Source organism: Tursiops truncatus, chromosome 14 (assembly GCF_011762595.2).
Source record: "Tursiops truncatus isolate mTurTru1 chromosome 14, mTurTru1.mat.Y, whole genome shotgun sequence".
Taxonomy (NCBI): domain Eukaryota; kingdom Metazoa; phylum Chordata; class Mammalia; order Artiodactyla; family Delphinidae; genus Tursiops; species Tursiops truncatus.
The window spans coordinates 263,826-289,012 of record NC_047047.1 but is presented as its reverse complement, the minus strand read 5'-3'; the positions used below and the strand labels follow the sequence as shown (position 1 = coordinate 289,012).

The window sequence follows — 25,187 nt, the reverse complement described above, 5'->3', positions numbered from 1 at the left end:
TTGTTGAATTAATATTTACCACATTTGTTTTCTTTGATTTTTGTTCCTGTTTTTGGTTTCCATCCTTTTTTGGCCTTTTGCAGTTTTAACTAAGTAATTTAAATGATTTCATTTTCTCTCCCGTCTTAGCATATCAGTTGTACCTTTAAAAAAATTTTTTTTGTGGTTGCCCTAGAGATTGCAATATGCATTTACAACTAATCCAGGTCCACATTCAGATAAAACTACTGTTTCACAGGTAGTGCAGTTACCTTATAATCACAAAATAATCCTAATTCCTTCCTCCTGTCCTTTTTGTCATTGCTGTTATTCATTTAACTTATATATAAACATACATAAGTGTATATATTTGTATATATGATATACATATATATGGTATGTACATAAGCATATGTAATTAGATACATTGTTGCTATTATTATTTTGAACAAACTTTTTAAAATTTTTTCTTTACTTATTCCTTCTCCAACGTTCTTTGTTTATGTAGAGTCAAGGTTTTGACCTATGTAACTTTTCTTCTCTCTAAAGAACTTCTTTTAACATTTCTTGCAAGGCAGGTCTCCTGGCAACAAATTCCCTCAATTTTTGTTTGTCTCAGAAAGTCTTTATTTCTTTCTCACTATTGAAGAGTTATTTTTCAGGGTAGAGAATTCTCAGTCATTATTGTGTCAAATATTTCTTTTGTTCCTTTTTTTCTTTCTTCTCCTTCCTATATTCCTGTTACGTGTATATTACACCTCTTGTAGTTATCCTGCAGTTTTTGGATATTCTGTTCTGTTTTGGGTTTTTGTTTATTTTCTTTTTCAGTCTTTGTTCTCTTTGCTTTGCGGTTTTGGAAGTTTCTGTTGAGACATCCTTAAACTCAGAGATTCTTTCTTCAGCTGTTAAATCTACTAATAAGCTTATAAAAGGAATTCTTTATCTCTGTTACAGTGTTTTGATCTCCAGCATTTCTTCTTGGTTCTTTCTTGGACTTACCATCTCTCAGTTTGCATTGCCTACCTGTTCTTGCATGCTGTCTACTTAAATGTATTAGAGCCCTTAGCATAGTTGTTTTAAATTCCCTGTTTGATAATTCCAACATTCCTGCCATATCTGAGTCTGGTTCTGATGCTTGCTCTGTCTCTTCAAACTGTTTTTTGCCTTTTAGGATGTCTAGTAATTTTTGTTCCTTTTTGATATTTGAACATAAAATGTACCACGTTAAAGGTACTGCTGTAAATAGGCCTTTAGTGACGTGGAGGGGAAATGTTCTGTAGCCTCTCACCCTGTTATTAGAGCCCCGTCGTGTAAGGAGTTGTACCTACAGGCTGTGAGCTCTACCTGTGCATCTCCACTTTCCCCTCCTCCTTAGGGAGGACAGGCTGGCTGGAGTGGGCTGCAGTTGGTTATGGTATTGGTTGATGTACCATACTTTATCTAACCAACCCTCTCTGGCTGTGCAGTTGTCTCTAGTTTTTCTCTAGTTGAAGAAACACTGTAATGAACATACTCGGAGCTGAATCTTCTTGCATGTCTGTGATCTTCTTGAAAGAGTCTCTAGAAGTGTTTTTGTCAGATTAGTGGATATGCAGCTTCTTGTGTTTGATAGGACTTGCCACACCACCGCCATAAATGTATATCCCCACCAGAAATGAGAAAGTGCTTGTAGCCATCGTGCTGAACACGCCGAGCGGGCTTGTGTTCATCCCTGCTAATCTGATAAGACACCAAAGACCAACGAAGGGAGAAGGAATTTTCCTGTCTAAAATTGTACTTTTTTTGAATATTAGTCAGGTATCACATTTTTAAATGTATTTAACAGCAGTTTGCTTTTCTTCCTTTTTTGTGAGTTGCCTGATTTTTGCCCCTGGCCTGGTTTTCTTTTAAAGTATGTGTCTCTCTTTCCTGCTGTGTCTCTCACGTCCTTATGTAGCAAGGATATTAGGTCTTAGTCTCCAGTTTGTCCTGCAAGTATTTTTCTAGATTATTTCCCTTTTTGTTTTCTTGCTGTTCTTAACGTAGAGAATTTCATTTTTCTGTAACCAAATCTTTGTTATTTATTTCTTAAGACCATTCCCCACCTCAAGATTAAACATCTATTCACATTTTCTTCTAGGTTATTCAAGGTTTTTTTCTAACATTTAAATCTTTAATACTTAGGGAATTACTTTCGGTGTATACAGTGAATTAGAGAATTAACTCTGTTTTTTTAATGATTAGCCAATTTTAATCACATTTTCTAACTGGTTATTGCTGGTAGATGGGAAACCCAATGATTTTCATGTATTTATTTTAAAATTATCAGCCTTTCTCAAATTCTTATTCTAATTTTTAACTAATACTCTGTTTTTCTAGGTAGAAAATCATATGATTTTTCTTCCCAATATTTATACTTACTATTTTTTTCCTTTTATTTCTATGGCTCTAATATCTAGACCAGTCTCAAATAACCGTGTAGATATTATGGTATTTTATTTTTTACCAAAATTAATCTGGTATTTTTTCTTTTTAATTTTACAAAATTAAATGTCTTCTTTTATTTTGCTCTTGCAAAAGCTCTGGCTTGTAGGAAGCCTTCGGTTACCTTTTCCTTTGCACCGTTGGCGAGGTCTTGGGGGCCACCCTTTGGCTGGGTCTGAGTGGAGTTTATTACGGGTACAGGGCCCTCCTGGTCATGAACTCTATGTGAGATAAGCAAGGTGCCCTCTCTGCTCATCCCTTCTCAAGCCAGTCGGCCACTTTGGCCCTAATGCTTATCAGGAAAGCCCGCCGCCTTGATGGCCGAGCACTGACTACAAGGAAACCCTTGTCGGTGTCACCCGGCCATGGAGAACCAGCCACCCCGAAACGTGGGAAAGCCTGAGATTCCCTCAGTGTCTGTTGCATTTTCTGGACTGTATCAATTGGGAAAAGAAATATTTTGAAGTCACACAGCCCTTGTTATTTGGTACTTGTTTAAGCTGGGAAATTGGGGTTAGGACCTGGAGAAGGAGGGGTGCGGTTGCCCCTGCGCTGTCCCCTAAACCCCTAGGAGAGGGGAGTTTTGGAAGGGAGCATGGGGACCTGCCAGTACAGACTCCTGGTCTTGCCTTTCCTGCCCCATGTCCTCTGGGAGGCACGTCCAGCACCCATCACCTCGTCCCACTTCGCCCCAGATAAACTCCCCAAACTGTGCAGCCCCTCCGTTCACGGGGAAGCAGCTTCTCCGGTGATGTCAGGAAGTCCATCAGGACGCTCCAGATGGAGCGTCCCTCTGACCCCAGGGGCCCACACCCCACATCACTGCTTCACACGAAGGGGTCGAAGGCCCCTTGGTAAGGCAGGCGGTGCTTTCAGACCCAGCCGGGCTCACAGGGCTGCTCTGGCTGTCAGCTCCTGAGCGCCAGGCAGGCCTCCGGTGTCCACGCAGGCCCCGGGGGACAAAGGCAGGCGGTTTGGATGTGGACGGCGGTTGGGCAGACGGCCTGTGGACAGTCCCACTGCACCCCGTGTGGCACCAGCACGGCCCCCCGACGCTTGCTGCCGCCCGGTCGTCCCCTCGCTCCTCGTCCTGTCCCCCGCCCTTGTCATCTGTCCCCGCGGCTCGTGGCGCCTCCGGGGGCACCGGGCGAGTCCTCCCCCACCGCACGCCTGTGTCCCTGTTCACGCCCCTCCTTCCTCCCGCGTCTGCCCACCTTCTGCCTCTGTCCTTGCTACTGCCTGGCACGACAAGGATTTAACAGGGTTCAGAGCTTCCACGACTCTAAATAAATGGAGTTGGATTGGGGCATCTTTTGTGCTCTGGTGGAGGCAGGAACATAGAAAGTTTTATACTTAGTTGAATTTATATTTGTTGAAAACCATTTTATTTATAAGCACATATTAGGAACATGAATTTTAAAGTGCTCACTAGATTGTAAATTGCCACACACTTCCACTGGAGGCTCTTTGCTGCTAAAATCAATATGGGAGAGGAAGAGAGATCCTGGGTGAAGACGTGGGAGGGACGGTTTTCACGCCGATCTCAGAATGAGTCATCGCGTAGAGCCTTTCCTTAGCTGCAGTGACACTAACCGGTCTCTTGGTTCTGTTTTTGTATCCGTTTTGTGCGTGTCCCTGTGCTTTGCCTACACGGGGTGATTCCAGGATGAAGTCCTGACTGTAATCAGAAGAGTGGACGACAACTGGGCGGAGGGAATGCTGGGAGACAAGATCGGGATCTTCCCCCTGCTGTACGTGGAGGTGAGGCCGCGCTCCCACGCTCACCCCTCCTGCACAGGGAGGTGAGGCCAGGCTCCCAGACCCACCCCTCCTGCACGTGGAGGTGAAGCCGCGTTCCCACACTCACCCCTCCTGCACAGGGAGGTGAGGCCCCGCTCCCAGATCCACCCCTCCTGCATGTGGAGGTGAGGCTGCGCTCCCACGCTCACCCCTCCTGCACAGGGAGGTGAGGCCCCGCTCCCAGATCCACCCCTCCTGCATGTGGAGGTGAGGCTGCGCTCCCACACTCACCCCTCCTGCACAGGGAGGTGAGGCCCCGCTCCCAGGCTCACCCCTCTTGCACGTGGAGGTGAGGCCAGGCTCCCAGACCCACCCCTCCTGCACGTGGAGGTGAGGCCAGGCTCCCAGATCCACCCCTCCTGCACGTGGAGGTGAGGCCAGGCTCCCAGACCCACGCCCTCTCTTTCCCTTTGTTGTTTGCTTTACCAGACCAGAGATGAGCTCTCCTCAGGGGAAGAAGTTTACCCCACAGTAATCGGAGTTCAGATGGGGACAACCTGTGGGTTTTATTGAACCCTGAGGCTGTGAGAAGTGCCTCTGCCTCTTGGGGGTGGTCCGTCCCAGCCCATCATCTTGCCACATGGCCAATGAGGCAGGGCTCCCTACTTCTCACGGGAAACCTGGGCCCGCCCCATTTCTCCAAGACCCTCCAGGTTCTGCTGGGCTTGCCCCCAGAACCCCGGGGAGAAGAGCTCACCACAGGAAGCAGCTTCCCCAGGGACACTGCCAGCCACTGAAGGGAACATTGAGGCTCCCTGGACTTGGGGTTTGGGGCGGCTCATCAGCTCCAACCCTGGAGTGGAGGTGCTCGGGCTCATTTGAGGCTGGTTGGCTTCCTGCCTCTTTTCTGTGACCAAGATGCTCTGGGTTTCCAGTGAATAAGTTACGGGCGGTGGCCAAGCGAGGAGCGTTCAGAGCCTTTGATCTTTCAGCCCCTGCTCGCTATGGTCTGTGTGTGTGTTTGCTGTTTGTCAGCACACGTCCGCATGCGCACGTCCCCAGGCTAACCCCGCGCTGCGCCTGAGCGCACTGCCTCACCCCCAGGAGTCGTTTTAGCCAGTGCTCACGGGGCGTGGGCCCCGAACTCTCCTGAGGAGTCCTGTCTGGCCTCTCGCACCCCTTGTGTGCAGGGCCGCCCCCGACTCCGCAGGGGCCCAGAGCCGGGTGCGATCCCAGGCCGACGGCTCTCAGCTGGGCCCTACTCCCTCCCCCCAGCGTCCTCGCTCAGAGCCTGTGCTCCCCCAGCCCAGGGCGGGCCACACACGATGCAGGGGACATGGCCAGCTTTGCCCCTGCTGAGCCCTGTGGGCCAGTGGATTCCGGTACCTGCCAGATGAAGGCCGCTGGCTGGGGTGGGTGGCCCAGGCTCTCTGCGCTGATTAGCCTCCGCTTTTCCAGCCTCATCTCCGGCCCTTTCCTCCCCTTCCCCTACATGTCCGGAACCCGCGGTTCTTACGTGTACTCTGAAGCAGCAGCTCCCCGGTGACTCTCAGACCCTCCCCAACAGTAAGTTCGCACACACACTGGTACACTTGCGAGGGGCACATTCGTGCACACATGTGCACACACGCTCTGCTCTCTGCCCCCCACCCCCGGCAAGGACCACAGCCCACAGCACCTCCGGCCTCACTTGTGCCTTTGCTCCAACTCTGGGAGGTGGTCTCTGCATCTGCTGCCTCAGACCCAAGAACTCGACGCGTGAAACCCCCACAGTGCTGTCCACACGTGGAGAGTCTGTCCCCCCGGCATCTTTGGCCAGTGGAACCTCTTCCAAGGCAGACTCTCACGGAGCCACTCACAGAAAGGTCCCAGGGGCCTGTGACAACGCCCCCAAACGGAGTCAGCTCAGCCGAGTCGCGGAGCTGGGACTTCCCAAGGGGGGCCAGAGAAGGTGAAAGGACGGGCGTTTAAAAGCATGGATGCAGCTCACGGACACATTTTTAAAGAAACAAGGTGGAAAAGAGAGTGCACTGAAGACTTTCCCTTTTAGGAAGTTCAGGAGCAGCAGAACTCCCCCCTCACCCGCGGCTGATGGAAGGGGGTGCCCTGGGGAGACCGAGCAGAGAAGCGAGAGGGAGGCCCTGGCTGTGGAGAGGCTTCGAGGCTTGATCTGGGAGGTGCTGGTGGGGTGGTGCAGCTGTGAAGTGATGTAGCTAACATTTTTGCACTTCTCTTTAAAATGCAGTTTAAGAAACTAAGAAAAAATTTTGTAGGAAACCTGAGGCGGGTAATGGTGCCCCTGCGGGAGGCCGAGCCCGGCGCACTGGCACCCCTGCTCTGGAAGGGACTCGGGCATCATCCCAGAGGCCGAGAGTGTGGGCTCGGGGCTGGAAACCAGTCAGCAGGGCCTCCTGAGGCTCACGTGGCTCAGACACTCAGCCAACTGGGAGTCAGTGCCCTTGGGGCTCGACTGCTGGACCCTGGAGACGGTCCTTCAGAGCAAGGGCGTAGGGGCTCCTGTGTGCCCACCGCCCTCCCAGTTGCTCTGCTCTGATCACAGCCTCCTGCCCCCCCAGGTCCCCTGAGCCGGGGGCTGGGCTCTCCTCCAGGGGCCGAGGCAGAGCAGGGCCCTCGCTCCTGTCCCGCACCTCCCCGGGCACAGCGCCGGGCCCGGCACCATTGCCCCAGGGGCCCTGGCAATAGCCACAGACCCCAGGACCTCAGCAGGCACCGAAGAAGGAGGCCCTGGCCGGGTGTCTCCTGAGGCTGATTCGCTGTTATGTACCCACTCCCTTTTGAAGCGCTGAGCTGACGCTTACCCTCACGCGGCCTCGAGGGCATCGCGCGCGGGTGATAGAGTTCAGACCATCTTCCTCTGGGCGATGAGCAGGCATCTGAGGCCACAGGGTGGATCTGGGGTCTTTGCAGGTTGGGGCCTGGGCCGGGAGGGAGCGGGGTCTGTGTCGGCGAACGGCAGTTTGGGGTGGCGGTCATCCCCCTGGGTGTTGCCCTGTCTTAAATCACGCCCTCACAGGACTGAATTACAGGGAGCCTTCTCCAGCCCTGCAGCTGTGGTTTGAAGGTCGTGGGGGGAGGCTGCTGGGGCCTGCGTGCAGTCCAGTCGTGACACCTGCCCAAGGAGGACGTTTCCGGAGTGACCTTTGCTCTGGGGACGCGGCACCCGCTCCCATCCCAGGCAGGCTCTTTCCTGGGGCTCGCTGAGTGGGCTGGGGGACAAGCGGTTAAACCTCTCGGAGCTGGCCTGGCCTCGTGCTGTTTTCTGAGGGGGTATCCAGTCTCCAGAAGCATCTGTATGTCCGACGCAGTGTAGAGGCCCTCCTCTCACCCACACTCTCCTCAGCTGCTGGCTGCATCCGCAGCGGGGCCTGGGCCGCTGGTTCTGGGAGAGGGCCACTCGTCCGTCGGCACGACCCTGGCCCAGACCCTTCCTCGTTGCCTTCCCAGCTCCTCCTCCTGCGTCCTGGAACCCACCTCCTGTCCTTCATCCCCCTTGGTTCCAAGGACAGGCACTGTCCAGCAGCCATCTCTACGGTGGGACCAATGCATAGCCCACGGACACCTGCCGGCTCGTCGGGTGTCGCTCAGGACAGAGCGGAGTGGGCCAGGTCACTCCTGTCCTCGGAGGACAAACCCCACCCGTGGCAGGGCCTCCCTTCCATGCTCTGGGCCTCGAGGGCCTGGGGTCAGGCGCCAGCCCCCAGGGCCCCGTGCGTGGAGCTTCACTACTCGTCAGCCGAACGGGGGGATGACCTGTCCCCCAGGCACCCAAGACGCCGTGCGAAAGAGGGCAGATGAGGAAAGGAAGCACCCAGCTGCCTGGGAAACGTCTGAGTGGGCGTCAGCCGGCTCGGAGGCGCAGGTGCAGGATGGGGACACTGGGCCGGAGCCTTTGGCATGTGGGTGGGATCTGCCTCCCAAGGGTAGACGGGACAGCTGCAGGAATGGGTGCAGGTTGGGGGGTCCTCAGACCCCGTCCTGGTGTCTCTTTAGAATAATTCCTGCCCAGACATCCGCTCCCTGACACGCGTGTGTCCTTACTGTAATGGAAGCTCTGTTGCTCTCATCCTCCCTGTGCCGCCTCCTTTCCTCAGCCTGGGCTCCGCTGCCTCGAGGGTGTAGTGCCTCGAGCCCCCATGTCCCTGTCCCTGCACCGAGACCCCAGCTACCCAGGCCTCCCCACTCCCCTCCAGGCTCGGGGTCTCTGTGCCGGGAGCCCTGCATTCCTGCTCACCTAATGAGCCATGCGGAGCCCCCTTCCTGTCCTTTCTTAGCCTCTTCACTGGCTCCCACTCAGACCCTGGTCCCTGTGTTCGTTCTTAATGTCCCTCATGCTTGGCAAAGTGACTGCACGTGGCAGGTGCTTAAAAAATGACTGTGAGAGTGACAGCAGCCCGACAGGTGGCTAGCGGCCAGTTTTTGGATTTGCAGAACGCAGGGATTGTGCAGAGCCGGGGCTCTGGGGACTTGGAGGTACAGACTGAGGCAGGAGAGCTGTCAGACTAGCTCAGTGTAAAGAGGAAACCGCATGGCCTTCAGTGGGGTGAACCCAGGCGGGCTGCCTGGAAGCAGAGGGAGGATGCGGTCGCCAGATCTCCTTCATCAGACTTTCCTGGCGCCCGCCCCGCGCCTCCCCTGGGCTCTGCCCTCCACAGCTCACTCCCCTGAGGCCCCACCTCGCATGGTGAGCTTGGCCGGGGCTCCCTCCTTCTGAGGACACTTTGTTTCACTTCCCAGCCTCACTGTGGCCGGAGCCCCCATGCCTTCTGGAGGAGACCCCTGGGTTGACCCCTCGGGGTAAGGGCTTCCTCCAGTCCCTACCATGCTCGCTCAGGGCCCCCAGGTGTAGGGACCATGATTTGTCTGCCAGTCCGTCCACAGAGCCTGAGCACGCCTCCATTCCGGCTCGCCCAGAGCGGGTGCACATTTGAGAGTCACTGGGTGGGCGAGCCTGCCCCCTGCCCACAAGGACAGGTGGGTGATGGCTGGTTGAGGGAGGCCCAGAAGGCTGAGCCTGCGAAGCCATCAGCTCTCCTGCCGGCTGGGGCCTTCTGGGTGGGAATTCTCCCCCTCTTTGTATGTCCGGTGTCACCTGTATTGAACTTGGACATGTCGGTGTGTTTCCTCGTTTTGTGCTCTGGGCTCCTGGAGGCCAGCTGGCTCGGCTGCCCGTGTCCTTGTGACCAGTTACTGTAATGGGCACCTGGAGAGACAGGGCTGCCCCGGCCTCAGCACAAGGGCCAGTGCGTCCTGGCAGCTTCCCCGGGGACCCCGGCCCCCTACTGAGAAGAGCTGACCCCAGGGAGCCGCGTCTGGGGCCAGGAGCATCTGGAAAAAGAGGTGCAGAGAGGGGGGAAGCTCTGAGTAGGGGTGAGGAGCCTCGTGGTGACCTTGGCTGACCCTGGAGGCCTAGGGCCGAAACGCAGTGGAGGCCGCTCTGATGGGCCAGGCCCATCAGGCGGGCGGCCTGTGCATCCCTGGGCACTGAGGACCTGGGTGGGGCTTGCCACCTCCACACCGGGCCGCGGGTGCAGCTGGAGCTCTGTCTCGATAGCCCAGGCCCAGGGAGGGAGGGGCTGAGCCTAAGCTGCCCTCAGGGAGGAGCTGGGCTGGGAGGGGAGGGTCTTGGAGGAGGGCCCGCCCTTGGAGGGAAGAGGAGACAAGGGGGATTCTGGAGGTGCAGGGGACAGGGTGTTGACGGTCTGTGTCCAGCTGTCCTCATCTCAGCCTCTTGGCAGAAGGTTATTTGTGGAGAACCACAGGGTTCAAGACTACGTAGCAGGTGACTCGGGGGACTCACCGGGGAGGGGCGTGGGGGGGGCGGTGTTGAGGCGTGCGAGGGGCAGGAGCCAAGGGAGGAAGCGGGCGCTGGGCGGGGTCGGGGTCGGCCAGTCATGGACCTGCCAGAGGCCTGGTGCGCGGCATGGCTCCGTGGCATGGCTCCGTGGCCCGGAGCGGGCGCAGTGGTGGCTGGGAGGAGCCCAGAGGAGGGGCTGCAGGCAGTGATGGGACAGAGCCCCGGCCCAGCGGTGGGAGGGGCTGGAGGGTGGGGGCGGGGTGTCTCCGAGTGGTGCTACGGGAATCCTGTCTCCCTCCTGCCACCAGAGCCAGCCCCCGCCACCCCTCCACTAGCTGGTGGATGCATCCTCGTGGCATCTTCTGAGAGCCTGTGTCCTACGGCTGGAGCCACGCACTCACCTGGAGGGTTTGTTCTCTGGTTCCCGCTCCCTCCCCTTCTACTGCCCCACACGTCAGGGGTCAGCATCCTTCCGGCCTCCTAGCCCTGCCGCACCTGCAGGCACTGGTTTCCGGACACAGAGATGGGGGAGGATGGGCGAGCCCCGGAAAGCGAGGCAGCCTCATCCCAGGGCCAGTGCGCGTCCAGAGAGTTCTGACCTTGGGGAACCAGATCCAGGCCTCTGCCTGTTGGTGGGTCCCACGACCTCGGCTAATGGTGTTGACGTGCGAGGGCAGACTGCTGAAGTGATGCTATTTACAGATGCCGGGAGTTGATGGAAGCAAAAACTGAAACCTGATTTAGCCGGATGGATGTAATGCCCAAAATGGTACGGTTGCTAACGGCAGCTGCTTCCCGTTTGAGAGGCCTTGTCTTCAGTGCGGAAATTAGGGCGGATGTTGTCGAAGCCTCAGCTAATTACCATGTTGAACTTGGCCCTTCTTGCACGTGTAGCACCGCCGTCTCCTTGTGACTTTATTTACGAAGAGAGCGTATTATTCTGAGCCTCCGTCTCTAAATATGGTATCGAAGCTGCCACCTTCTCTGGGAACACGCAGCTCTGAAGTTGTCTGTATTGTTTCAAAGGCCCAGAGCCTGGAGCTGCCCCTCATGCATTGGGTTCGCCCCACACCCCCAGTAACTGCTGGTTATTTCTTCACCGTTGTCTTGGTTTTTCAGCTCAGGCCAGGGGGCAGGCAGAACGTTTCCAGGGAGGAGGCTGGGGAGGGTCTGTGGCTTCTAGTGGAAGGTCCACGCCCAAGCTCAGGGGAGAAGCAGATGGACACGGGAGGCCCAAGCCCTGACTCGGCTTCAGCGCCTCCACAGACCCTACGTTCTAGTTGGGATGCGGGTGGATAGACCTGCAGGGGTGTCCCTGGTTGAGGGGGCACAGCTCCTGGACGAGAAACCCCACGTGTCGTGCCCAGCGTGGGCGGTGGGAGAGGGGAGTGGGGTTCTAACTTCCTGCTCCCACTGGGGGATGCGGGCCCGGGGATTGGAAAGATGCTGCTCCTGCCCTGACTGGACCTGCAGGCCGCCTGAGCTTCGTTGAGCTGTGTGATGCGTCAGCACCGAGTTTCTCCCTCTGCACGCATGGACGGTGCCCCGTCCAAAAGCACACCAGGAGGACCCCGTGAGGCGCCAGGCACAGCCCCGAGTGGAGGTCCAGCGCCACACGCCCAGAGGGTGACGGTTTGCGGCCACTGGCGTTCTCAGGGGACCGAGGCCTCTGAGGAGGGGGGAGGCCCTCAGAGCAGCCGAGGGGCCGGCTGGCCGTTCCGCACGCTCTCAGCAGCCCCGCGAGCGGGGGCCGCAGCTCCGAGCAGAGGGGCTCTCTGGGATGAAGGCCCTCTTCTAGCTACGTTTTCTTCCTTTCCTTTCCTCCCATCATTCTGTACCGCCTACAAACAACCAGCTCTGCCGACTTCTCTGAAGTGGTCCTGGCGCCGAAACAGGGATGGTCGTGTGACCGTCAGGCTGTTAGAAGTTAGCGAGGGTGTGCCGCCAGGCAGGCTCTCCAAGGGAGACACGGAGACGGGACCCTCGTTGGGCAGCCACACAGACCCCCAGGCCCATGCCGGACGAGGCGGCGATACCAGTTCACCTGGACACGGTTCAGAAACAGCGACTTGCAGCCGCGGGTGGTCATTTCGCTGTGAAGCTCGAGGTGGATTCACGTGGCTGCAGCCGTTCCCACAGCCCTCCCGTCCCGTGGCCTCTCTCGTGGCCGGCGGTTGGGCGGGCCTGGCCCCGGAACCTGTGGAAACCTCCGTGTTCTTCCCCGTGGAGGGTTGGTTTGGCGCAGGCTGCTCCACCCCCACCTATGTGGAAGGAGGCGGAAACGGCCTCGGCGGGAGCAGCAGGCGGGAAGCGCATGGCAGACGGACAGGTGGACGGGGCCTCTGCGACGCGGACGGCTGGGCTGGGTGTCCGGGGCTCGTCTCCGGAAGGTGCCCCCGCTGTGTCTCCTGACATGCACGCTGCCCTGCCTCTCGGACGCGGGGTGCTCGGGATGTTGCGTCGTGCTTCTCTGCGGGCTCTGTGTTCCGGGCTGTTTCTGGTTCTGCTCCACTGGCCGACCTTTCGCCTCTGTGAGTATCTCTACCGTTGACGTAGAGGCTGCGGTTTCCTGCTTCTCTGCCTGCCTGGTATCTTTAACTGGATGCCAGTGGTGTGAATTTTGGCTTTTCCAGTGCTGGATGTTTTTGTATTCCTACAAATATTTGCAAGCCTTGTCCTGGGATGTAAGTTATACAGAAACAGTGTGATGCTTTCGTGCCTCCGTCTTACCCTTTGACGGGCAGGACTAGGGCGCCTCTAACCTGGGGCTGATTATCCCCGTCCCCACCTGCGAAGCTGCATCCTCTACTCCATGTCCTGTGGTCTATGAGCTGCTTCACTGCTGAGCTGTCTGATGTCCCGTGTCTGAAAACTGTTCCATAAATTTGGTTTTAGCATTTCAGGTGAGAGGGTAAAAATGATCCTTGTTATTCCTTCTTGTTAACCTGCAGTGGTTTCGAATTTTGAAATAAGGGTGACACACCATTATGTTGTACCCTTTAAACTAATACAAGGTTATATGTCAGTTATACCTCAGTAAAACTGCGGGGGGGGGGGACAAATAAGGATAAAATTAGGATGCAAGAGGTACTTCTGACAGAACAGGAAAGCAGTAGGTCAGCCATGGCTCTCCCATGCTGAGTCTCCCCAGCCCAGGGCCCAGAGTAAACAGTCAGCTTTCATCAGAGACGTGAGGACTGGGTGGAAGTCTTTGAGGCCCTCATCCTCTGTGGAGACGGGTTACAACCAGGTCCAAACACTGTCCTGCGACCAGTGCTCTGGGTGGGCCAATGGGGGCGGCGTGGGCTGGCGGCTCCTCCGTTTCTTCCAAGCAGGTGTGACCCCTGCTTCCTCACCCAGATCGTAACTCTCAGGACACCCTGATTCTGCCACATCAGAGGTGACCCGACAAAACCCCAGGAAGGAAACAGGAGAGACGCCACTCAGGGCTTCCTGCTGCAGAACGTGGGGGAGATGTGATCTTGCCTGAAGCTCCGTTTTGTTTTTCCGTTTGCACGACCTATTTCTCACGAGCTTCTACGTCAGTGGGCATCTGGGGGCAGGGACATCCCGCCGGACCTGAATATGAGTCCTGCCCGCGTTTCTGTGTCCTTGTGCTGACTGTGCCTTTGTGAAGACTTAATGCACTTCACCCAACAGACGACGCTCAGTCACCAGAGGGCAGGCTCAGCACGGGAGGCGACGGAGGGGAGGAGCCGTGGGGCTCCTGGGGGGCAGGACTTCAGTGTCCTTTGGGTGGCCCCGCTGGGATCCGGGTCTGCACCCCAAGGCATGATCTGGGTGCTGGGGTGTGATCATTGGGACTTTCCTCCACGGAGATAGGTAGATGCATAGGGACCAGCTCTCCCTGATCACTCCCTCCTTTAGTGGTTTTTGTGTGTGTGTGTGTGGTACGCGGGCCTCTCACTGTTGTGGCCTCTCCCGTTGCGGAGCACAGGCTCCGGACGCGCAGGCCCAGTGGCCATGGCTCACGGGCCCAGCCGCTCCACGGCATGTGGGATCCTCCCGGACCGGGGCACGAACCCGCATCCCCTGCATTGGCAGGCGAACTCCCAACCACTGTGCCACCAGGAAAGTCCCCTTTAGTGTTTTTTGAACAATTTGTGACGTTAACATCTTGTAATGTACTGTACACAGAGTGACATGTAACGTCTCAGTTTTCCTGTCATCGTCTCTGTCTTCATAACTACATAAGTAGCCACTTTGAGGCCAGACTAGTAGCAATTCTTTTCCCTTCTGGGTCCTGGCATAGTGGTTGCACATAGTAGGCAGTTAGTGGGTTTGTGTAGTGTTGTTGAGTTGTGGGCCAATGTTTCACAGAAGTGGTCAAAGTGTAAGGGCTAAGCCGTCAGCCATTTCTGAGGTCTCAGCTGGGACACCTTCAGCCTGTCTTCTTGGAAGCACATGGTGGGACTTAGCAAGGCCTTGTGAAACCGGCCCCTGCAGCCTCCCTGGGAGCTTCTGTGTGGTAGCCCTGCCCACAGCCTGGAAATCCAGCTGCAGGTGGGCCCGGAAAAAAGCAGAGATGACTTCCATCTTCAGTAGACAAGCAGGCATGACAGTGTCTCAACCTGCGGCTGAAGTGCAGGCGATGTTGGAAGGAGCCAGGCCTGGCTGCCCGCTGAGCCCAAGCCTCTCCTGGGGCCTCGGTTCGCGCAGCCGGGGGAACAGCAGCCAGCGGTGCTCTGTCTGACCGTTTCTGCCCAGGCTCCAGCTGCTTCTTTCCTTCCCATCACGTGTCGCTCACATGGGCAATAATAACCCAGAAAACCAAGTACGTGCAGGATGGGATTTTTTTCAGCCAACTTGAGCTCCCTCCACTGGACGCTTTTTGACTCGGAATCTCTGTGTCCTCACACGCCGTCCGCTCATCCTCATCCTGCTCGGGGACACAGGTTCCTCAGGCCTCCGTGTCCCCGCAGGCTGCCTGGGCCTCCCCACCCTCCCGCCCTGCCCTCGGCCGTGGCTTCGACAGGTGCCTTCACTCAGCTTCCCTCCTGGGAATCCACATCCCTACCTTCCCTACCGAGTCATCCAGGCCAGCGACTCAGAAACTTCAGTGAGCGTCAGAGTCCCCTGGAAAGCTCCGGGCCCAGCCCCGAGTCTGACGCAGTGGGTCTGGTGGACCCGTGTCTGAGAAATAAGTTGGGGGAGAGGCTTGGTGTGCAGGATTCCGCCTGCCCCCTGGGGGGGCCTCCGTGGTGAAGGTGAACGAAGCACACTTAGCCGTGGAGAGATTCGGCTCTGGGTGTTACTAAGGGACCGCAGAGTGTGCCTTGGCCGAGGTTCAGGCCTGTGTTCAGTGCGGAGCAGCGAGTCTGATGGCGCAGCTGGAAAGGGTCATGGGGCCTCCGGGTGCCTTCCCTCCAGAGCAGAGAGCACTTGTGGGGAGATGGCCCTGCAGTGCCAGCCGCCGCTCCCCCAGTAGTTCTAAGACTTGACCACGAATTACTTCCCAGATTAACTGTCTGGGCCTCCGTCGTGGTGTCTCTCCCGTTACCTTTGATTAGCACTTCTGTTTGGAAGGAGGCTGCGAGTCGCTGGTGACCCGGACCCTTCTGAGACCAGCGTGTGCTCGGGGCGCCACCTTCTGCAGCCGCCTCGACTCCGCCAGTTACTGCAAAGGGAGAAAGAGCGGCTAGCTCTGGCCTCACCTCCTCTGCCCGGCCTCCTCAGAGGAACTCAGAGCTGTCCTCTGTTGCGTTTATTTCTTCCAATCCTCAAAGCCAGAGCAGTTAAGAGTTATGGTGTGAAGCCGTTGAGGACTCCGCGGTCTCCCTCGGGGGCCGTTCCTGTGTCTATTGGCGCGTCTGAGCCCTGGACTGAAAGAGCAGGTTTCCAGCCTGTCTGAGCTGTGCCTTGCAGGCCAGCGGGGGCCACCGTCCACCCCTCCACTCGCTCAGCCCTTCAGTCACTCTTCCATCGAGCGCCGCCGTGTGCCAGGCCCTGCGGAGAATCGTCTTGAAACCCACAGTCTCGCTGGACGAGAGAAGGAAGAAGAGAAGATGAAGTCTAGAGGGCAGCGTATCCTCTGTGCAAACAGGGCTCGAAGGGGGCAGGGAGGCTGCGGCAGGGACCCTACAGCTCTCCTGCTCAGAGAAGCCCCCGGGGGCCGGAGGGGAGGGGCAGGAGCTGCGGTGTGGGCCCAGTGATGCCCGGGCTGCCTGGAGCTGAGGGGCAGCGGGCGAGTGGGGGTGGGGGGTGGGGTCCGCGGGAGGCCGGCCTGGTCATTCTCGGGGCTTCGAGTTTGCTGCACACACCGCAAGTGGGTGAGTCTGCATCCCCTCCCTGCTCACGGAACGGCCTTTGGGCCTCTGTCTGCTGACCACCCCCCAGCCGTGTCCTTCATTTCTAACCCTGCCTTTACCTGGGGGTTGATAGCATAAAACAAATGTAGAGAGAACCTTCTAGACGAAAAGTTTCCAGCTGTGCTGGGTCTTGGGCCCCTGAGAGCAGCCCTGTCATCTGTCACCATCTCCCAGCCTACCCTCCACCGGTCTCACCTCCCCAGGGTCCGTTGTCACACGTGGACCAGACAGTCTGAACGAAGGTGACTCGGGCCTCACTCCTGCCTACAGCCCCCGGGGGGCCCCTGGCTCTCAGAGTAAATCCGGGCTCCTCCCTGTAGCCCACAGGCCGCGCGGGGCAAGGAGTCGGCCAGGGGCCCAGCCCCGCGCTCCTGCCAGCCTCGCCTCCTGGTCTGTGCCGCGGGGTGATGGCCTCCCCCTCCTCGGGCCTGGGTGCTGGGCGTGGAGCGGCACTGGTGCTGTGAGGGCCGCGTGGGGACCTCGTTTCCTGTGACGGCGTGTCCGGCACTAGGGGCCCTCGAGTCTCCTCGCAAAATTGTATTCTTACTGCGGGAGTATTGTCTTTGAGGCTGTTGTATGGACAAGGAAGAAAATCTTCGATCCTTTAAAAACCAATTTGGAACAGTTTCTCGTTTCATTCCGAGGGAAGGAACACTGTACTTTGGAGAACGAGGATCTGTGAACTGTGCAGGGCGGGGCCTCCTCAGTAACAGTCGGGCTTCAAGTCCTGCTGGAGGCCAAGGCCAAGGTGGCGGCGTGCGTGTGGGCCAGGCCAGAGCAGCCAGCCTGGGCTCTCAGGGGGCTGCACCGGCCACCTGCAGTCACCGGGCAGAGGGTGCAGATTCAGATCGGAAGGCTGGGCCGTGACGCCCAGCTCCCCACTCGGGAGCTGATGGCTGAGGCTCGGCTCAAGACCGGGTACAGAAAAATGATCCCCGGGGGTTAACTCACGCTTCTGTAAACCTTTGTATTTAAAGGGGGATGAATGTGTGTTTGAAATCTGTTCCTGTTAGGACTTCTTATTGCTAAATTTGCAACACTGTTTCTATGTTAATATGTTCTTAAACATGTAAGTTTGGGGGAGAGTTTATTGAGTTGCCCTTGAGGTTTTAGTTATAGAAGTCTTCTTCTTCTGTGGGATCTTAGTTCCCCAACCAGGGATCAGACCCAGGCCCTGCAGTGGAACTGCAGAGCCCTAACCACTGGACCACCAGGGAAGTCCCCAGAGAAGTCTTCACACCCTGTTCTCAGATCCAGCTGAGAGAAAGATGAACGTCTAAGAGATGGAAATTTAAGTGCTAACTTTATTACCAACAAATCTCAGTGGAGGAACATGGGTCAGATCCGGAGGCAGTGGAGCTCGCTAGCGCCTCGCCCTCAAGCGTAGACCTGGGCCTCCCGCCGAGGGCTTGGCCCCCTTGTCTAGAACTGCTGCCCTGAGCCAGCTGGGAGCAGGGAGGGGACCCCCAGGCCTGAGCTCCTCCTGCTTAAGAAGACAGACCCACAGGGGCGTCCTGCCCCACCCCCGAGCATTCACAGGCGAGCATTCAGGGTGGGGGGTGGACAGGGTTGCCGGCCCTGCCCGGGCCCACCTCTCTCAGCCTTCCTCCCGCTTTGGCTGGTAGGTCTTGTCCACCTCTGAGCTCTCAGACACCCTGTGGGGTGGGAGTGTGGTACCAAGGATGAGCACTGTGCTCCCTGTAGAGACCCCCCAGCCGGGCTCCTAACCAAGCCACCGACGGGGAGGAAACCTTTGTCAGATCCGCCGTGAAACCGCAGCTCCCAAAGCCACTGTGTCTAACCTGGGGAGCAGCAAGGTCTTTTACGGCACTTCAGGCTTTGTACGGAGTGGAAAAAACATGGTGCTCCCGCGGCCCCGGAAGTCTCACCCTATGTCGGAAGCTGTCCCAGCCTAATCTGCACGTTTTGTTTTTAATGACTTCCTGATACACCTGGCTGTTGTTCAAAACAGGGAAATTCAGAAAAGTGTGAAGAGGAAAATCAGAGTCACCATAATCCTACCAGTAAATATGAATAAAAAACACGTGTAGGAGGAGAATGAATAGAAACGTTGCGAGCATGCTGTTGTTTCCTGTATTCTTTTCTGTGTGTAAATTTACATGTATTGTGAACGAATTTGGGATGTCGCTGCATCAGTATTTCTGTTGCTTTCTTCATTAAATTGTGAGAATTTTCCAATGACATCGTTGGAAAATTGACAGAAGTCAGGGGGTCCTCCCGCTGGAGTCCTCCAAGCCCTCCGCCCACACAGAGGAGAGCCGGGCCCTGGCCCCGCTGACCCCTGGCACCCGTTCCCAACCACGTGTCTCTCCAGCCCCTCTGCCTGCTATTCCTCCTTGGACACCCAGGGCTCCCGCCTCCTGTCCCATCCCCAGGTGTCAGCAGGCCCCTCCTTCCTCAGTAAGGACTTCCGTGGCCTCCTGAAGGCAAAAGGGCCCTGTGGGACTGGTCACCTTGGTCAGAAGTGCCCTGCAAGCGCCCAGGCAGCCCCCAGCCACGCGGCCCTGGGGACCTCGCCCCCCTCGGTTCCCTAGAGTGTGCACAGGCAGTGGTGCCCTGTGCCCCCCTCTTTTGCTGGAAAACAGCCTTTGTCTCCTTTAAGTTCACCTTCAGGGGGAATTACCACAGGTCCTTCAGGAACCTTGGAACATCCAGTCCGGGGCCCTCGGCTTTCAGACGCACCCTGCGGAGGGGCTCAGGGCGAAGAGGGCGGCCGTGTTCCCGCAGGCGGGGTGAGCCCAGGAGGAGGGGGTGCCTCGGAGCAGGGCCGCGTTGGCAGGACAGCTGGGATGCGGGCTGGTGGACGGCGGTGCCCCCCTCATGGGGAGCACCTGGCGGCCGGCAGAGGTGGGCTTTGTCCAGCCCGGGGTGATGGGGGCTGAAGTGAATGCCATTTGGCCCTCCCGGCTTCCGTTTTTAGACATCATCTCTCCCCAAATCCTTGCCTCTAATCAGCCTTTTCTCGCAAGACGAGGCAGTTGTGTGCAGCTCCGGTGTTGGCCTGCGTTGACCTTGGTGGATGGATGTTTCTCGTTTCACCTCAGGTGCCGGAGGGCGGCCTCAGTTCGCCTGTGCACTTTGGCAGCAGAACTGCAGGCTCGTTCGTCGCCTCAGGCACCTGGGGACAGAGCAGGCTCGAGTGGGAACGTGGGGGGCGGCGGGGGCTTGGCGGGGAGGCAGCTGGCTGCGCTGGTGGTGGGGCGGCAGCCAGGGGCGGTTGTCCTGTGATTCCGCCACACCCTCAGGGCCCCCGGCCTTGCTGCCCACCGTGTGAAATGTTAACTTGCAGGATGGGAACCTCCTCCCGCGTGGGGGCCTGTCCCACAGCAGGTGTAGGACACACCCTCCGGTGGGTGGGGACAGCCTTGCACCTGGTGTTAACAGACATCTCGCGTTCGCCGTCCCGCTAAACACAGGCTGGGGCTGCTAGCAGGCCCGCGAGGTCACCGGCACACACTCGTAACAAAAGGGAGGGAACAGAACCTCCCCGCCCGAACCTCGGTAGCTGTAGCTGGCCTCCCAGTGTGAGAATTTGCGTGACCTAATTTTCGTGCCAAAAAAAGGTCTGATTTTTAAAGACACATTTGAATCTCCAAAATGAACCCAGCCCCTCCAGCTGCCAAAAGCACAGGTGTACCTCACTGGATATGTTGTCTTTACCCTGAAGATGCCGCAGGGCTGGATAAGCACCCCCGTGCCGTGCGTGAGGGGAGCCGTGGTGTGTCCGGCGAGACGGAGAAGAGAGGCGTGAGCCGTGGTCCTGCACCTGGGACCTGCTCAGTTGGCGCAAGGGCCACACGAGCCTTTGGGGGGACAGCGGCTCTCGGTCCCCCGTGCTTGGTGGTGGTCATCAGCGGCCGCCTGCGCTCGACCAGCCCGGCCAGCTGTCGAGAGCCTTGGTGCCGGGGGCTCCCGCTGTGCTCCAGATGCAGCCTTTGGGGGGGGGGAGGGGAGCTGGGGCTGCATTCTCACCACCCCACAGACGGTTTAGTTGGTGAAAAGCAGTGTTTTACACCCAAGAAGCACTGATCCAGATGCCTATCAGCCGCCTGCCCACCCTGCCAGCGAAGGGGGGCTCCTGCGGTGTCTCCTCACAGGAGCTGCGGGCAGGCGAAGACCCTTCCTCGCCAGCTGCTGAGTTTGTGAAGCTCTGAGGAGTCACAGCCACCTGCCAGCGTAACGACCTGTGCTGTCCTCAGCCCCCCGGTGGGAGAAGTGGATTAAAGGAAGCACCAGCAGAGCCGCCGTCCAGGTCACGTGGATGCTTCACGGGGCGGGGCTTCCACTCTGAAGCCGGCTCTCCTGCGAGCGGCAGGGTCTCTGGGGGCTGTAGAAATGCAGAGATATGGGCACCACCCCAGGCCCACTGAGCCAGAATCAGCGTCTTGAAAGGCTCCCGGGTGGCAGCGCCCACTGAAGTGCAGCTGGATCTGACCAGAACGGGCGGCGGGCCTCAGAGACACGTGCTGTCCCTACGTCTGAGCCCTGTCCTCCAACCCCTGAGTCCCGGGAAGGGAGGACACACATCGCTCCCCAGGGCGCGGTCACGGCCCGCTGCTCCTGTGCGGACGTGTGGGGACCACAGTCCTCCCCCCGGGTCAGGGCGGAGCGGTGGACGTGCGCACCTGTTCCCCGTTGTTTTCTTTGAAAACCGCCGGGTGCGTCCCACCGATTGCTCTTATCCCTGACGTCTTCCCCTGTGCCTGGCTTCCCAGTCTTCCTCCTGTTTTAAAGGTTCCGTTAGTCTAGAGCCCTCTGGACGGAACCAGTGGTCTGGTGACCTGCCTGCCCAGGTCTGGGCGTGCGCACACACTGCCGGTCCGTGCCTGGGTTTCCTGATTCTGAAATTGCGGTTTCTGATACCGACGCAGCAGGGTCCCCGGGGACCCTGGGCTGCTGCTTTGGGGACGAATGGGATCATCTGAGCCCGGGGGCGTCGTCGGTGCCCTTATTTCTGTACAGAAATCTGCCACATGCAAGCAGGTCTAGACCGGGTTCTGGTGCCCATAAGCAAAGGCATCATGCCTGGCGCTTCCTGCTTCTGCTCTTCCGTTGGCGCTGCAGGTGGGTGCACACCACGGGGTGGAGGAGGCCGGCCCTCGGGGGTCAGAGGGCCCCCGAAGGCTGCGAGGGAGGGGGTTGGGCACCGGCTTGCTCTCCGAGCAGCACTGCTGATGGGGCAAACGAATAAAGCCTTAAAGCAGAGCGAGGCAGCTGAGCCTGATTGGAGGCAGCGTCTCAGGGCTAAGCGTGGACTTAGATCACGCGGTTTGGGGCCTGGAGTGAGTTTTACAAACCCCCGTGAAGGACAGGAGTTTGTAGTGGAAATGCTCACAGCCTGTGCCTGAGCCGTCTGAAGGCGGCTGCGCACCCAGCGCCTGTGATCGGCTTGGCCTCTGGACACAGCATCCCTCCCTCTCGCTGCGCAAATCCAGCGCTGCTGCTTTTGCTTGGTTTTAACTCATCGAGATGCTGCCAGCCGCAAACCCTGGTCGGTATACAAGGGAGGACCTGCAGGGCCGAGGGACCCTTCCTGGCCTGGCCCACGGCTCCAGGCTGATGGGAGGACGTGGCACGGTGCCTGCACCAGGCGCCCTGCAGATCCACAGCCAGCACCATGTGGCCTTCACCTGCCTGCAGGGACCTCATGCCCTTGAAGGCTCCCTTGGCGCACACACTTTCTCTCCTGCTCCCGTCAGGATCCAGTGTGTCCTTCCAGCACCGCCCCCGCCCCGCAAAGGCTTCAAACCCTTCTTCACACTGGCACCTGGGACGGTGACCCAGCGCCAGCACTGAGCTCGCGCCCTGGTCCCTGCTCATGCTTTCCTTGGACCCCACCATCCCCACCTGGTCTACGGGTGTGTCTTGTTCCAGGAGGGCCCTTGTTCTGCCCCCTCCCCGAACCTTGCAGGCAGGGCTCTGCCGGCAGCCTGAGGCCGCTCCACCGGAAGTCTGGTCAGCCTAGGGTGGCCACGTGCCGGGGAAGCTGCGTCCTGCTGGTACACGAGGTGGGGAGCACATGGGGGCTGCTCCCACCCTAGGCACCCCCTCTGGGTGTTTCCCAGGCAGCCCCACTCGGCCAAAGTGGGGAGAAGGGAGCAGCCCCTGGAAACACACCTTTTCAGTAGAATGTCCAGGTGCCACCCTGGCCTTCGCTGTGTTTTCTCCGCACCGTTCGTACTGGACGTGCTGTTGGAAGGGTCTGGCAGCTTGAACACTCTGGTGGCTTTGAGGCGCGAGCAAAAGGCTGGACGTGGGGTGCGGCTGCTGTCCACTGACGTCTGCCTCTCCCCTCTTTCCTTAGCTCAACGATGCCGCCAAGCAGCTGATGGAGATGGACAGGCTGGGCCCGGCCTCAGCGTCCGGCTGCCTCACCTTCATGCCCTCTGACCCCGGTGCGGGGGCCAGCGCGGCCCCAGGTCCCACTTCAGGCAGCACGGGGGCGGTCAGCGCCTTCCAGCGGCGTGTGGACAGTAAGAAGAATGCCAAGAAGCGACACTCCTTCACGGCGCTCAGCGTGACGCACAGGTCCACACAGGCCGCCAGCCACAGGCGCTCCATGGAGATCAGCGCCCCCGTGCTGATCAGCTCCAGCGACCCACGGGCCGCGGCCAGGATCGGGGACCTGGCGCACCTGTCCCGCAGTGCACCCACCCAGGTAACGTCGCTGGGGCCAGGGCTTCCTCTTCGGCTCCGCTTGCTCCCCGTCCCTGGTCCCTGGGTGGGTGTGAGGGAGGCCAGGCAACAGTGCCTTTTGGGGTCCCCGCCCTAGGGCCCCCGAAGCCCTGGTGGGAGGTGTGTCTTGGTCTCAACCAGCATTCAGACAGCCGAGGGGGATGTGAGGTGCTTCTCAAGTGCCTGTGACGCGGCCTCTCGAGGTCCCGTCCCAGCCCGCCTCAGCCCCCTGACTCGGGAGAAGGTCTGGGTTAGTGCTGCTGTGTCTGCAGCATCTCGTGACACTGGCTGACGTGCTCCCTGTGGACAGAACCAGACGTGACCATGTGTGTACAGAGCCCTCCTCTGTGGGACGGGGCACTGGTTCCGTCCACCAGGGAAGCAAAGGGGTCACCTTGCTCTCAGCCAGCCAGACCAGGCAGCCCTGGAGCCAGGCTGTTGCTGCGTCCACGCTGGTCCTGCTTGCCGCACGACAGGCCGGTCAGTCAAGAGGCGAAGTGTGGGAGCCACGAATGAGATGACCGGGCCCTGGGACCCATTTTCCCGCAGTGACACTTGAAGTGAAAGTTGTGACCAGGCTCAGGACTTTAGTGAGCGTCGTCAGAAAGGGTGAGAGTTCAAGGGAAGCAGTTTGCAACCTGGCTGTGGCCCCGTTTAATTCAGCTGTCGGGAGGCAGGAAGGGTGGTGCTGAGCGCCTGTGAGTTGAGGGCCAGCCACCAGGGCTGCGAGCGGTAGGCGCCAGCGTAGGTCGGTGGTCATGGGTGGGACCCAGAGGCCAGCCCCGCCCCCTCTGCCCCCACCTCCGGCGCCACCTTCTGGGTCTGCATCCTCAGACTCCAGCTGCCTGCCTCTGGCGGCCCCTCGCGCCCTGCGGTAACGCTGCCCTTCACCTGGGTGCTCCTGGAGGTGCCCGTTGCCTCCCAGGAGCTCTGAGCACCTTAGCGTGGCCTGAGGAGCCCTTCAGACTTCGGCTACCACCCTGCCGTCTTTCCAGCATCTCCACCGGTCTCCCCTGTGCCGTCCGCAGAGATCCTGCACCTGTGCGCCCGTGCTGGCCTGGCTCCCCCTCCCCCCGCGGCTGTTCCTGCCCCTCCCCCCCTCCCCCTTGCGGCACAGACACGCGCCCACGCACACGAAAGGCCTGCGGCCCTCTCGCACCCGCTGACCTAATCCTTGGCCTGCAGGGCTTTCCCCTGCATCCATCGTGGACTGTGTTGCTTTTGTCGCTGGTATTCATGGCCTTCTCCCCAACCCCTGGACTTGGAGGTCCTGGGCAGGGACGGGGTGTCGCCCACCCTGTGTGCCGTGTCCTGTCTCCTGACCCCCACCCGGCCGTCTCTCCTCGGGTGGCCATGGGACCCGAGTCAGCCATGCTGCATTCTGAATGGTCTGAGCATGAAACACCGTGGCTCCAGGGATGCCACTTGACGCCCCCCCCGTGATGGCTCCCACGGGCTCAGGGCCCACACCGCCGGCTGCCGAGAGGGCGCAGCTGTGAGGCGGCCAGCTCGCTCCCGCACGCCACGTGTCCACCACAGGCAGCAGGGCTCCCAGGGGAGCGAGGTCAGGCTGGGCCTCCGATGCCCGCCGTGCTCACACTCGACCCTGATGAATCATTCCTCCCTGCCGTGCGGAAAAGTCCAGGCTCGGCCGAGGTCCTCATGAGCAGCGGAGCACCGCGGTCACCTTGCTGCTGGGCAGGGAGGGTTAGCAGGAGGGACGGGGAAAGAGGCTGTCTAGGCCAGCTCCACCACTCAGGGTCCAGATGTCTGCTTGCTGAGGTCGGGGGTCAAAGGAGGTGATTGACCCACAGCTCAGAGCGACCTGTCATCAGGTGACCCAGGTCGCCCCCCCACCCCCGCTGCCTGGGAAGCCCCAGGGGGTGCAAGGAGCTCCTGGGCCGGGCAGTGTGGCCGGTTATGCCCTGGAACGGGCAGCCCCAATCCTCCAGGCCTGCTTCCCGCGCACACCGCGCGTCCGCCACAGGCGGGGGGCGCTGTGCCCTCACCCCGACATCTGCAGCTGCGTGGGCCAAGCCCACCTGCCACCTGTTCGGTAGATAGAAGCCTTGCTGGGGCAGAGCCACACATGCTGACTTGCATGTCGTCTGCCCAGCTGTTCTCAGGCCACAACAGTGGGGCTGGTGGTTGTGAAGAGACCACGT

At 58.7% G+C, this 25,187-nt stretch overlaps 1 protein-coding gene across 13 annotated transcripts in view; it reads left to right on the top strand.

The window, feature by feature from the left end:
* The window catches only part of SH3RF3 (SH3 domain containing ring finger 3), a 260,049-nt gene that overhangs the window by 110,346 nt on the left and 124,516 nt on the right, over positions 1-25,187 (top strand). For 11 of the 13 annotated variants that reach the window (XM_073790913.1, XM_073790920.1, XM_073790911.1 and 8 more), the window contains 2 exons: positions 4,108-4,203; positions 22,652-23,005. In XM_073790913.1, coding sequence (XP_073647014.1) covers positions 4,108-4,203; positions 22,652-23,005 — 450 coding nt within the window. The remainder of the gene's footprint in view (positions 1-4,107; positions 4,204-22,651; positions 23,006-25,187) is intronic. The other 2 variants (XM_073790919.1, XM_073790915.1) reach the window with 1 other exon arrangement.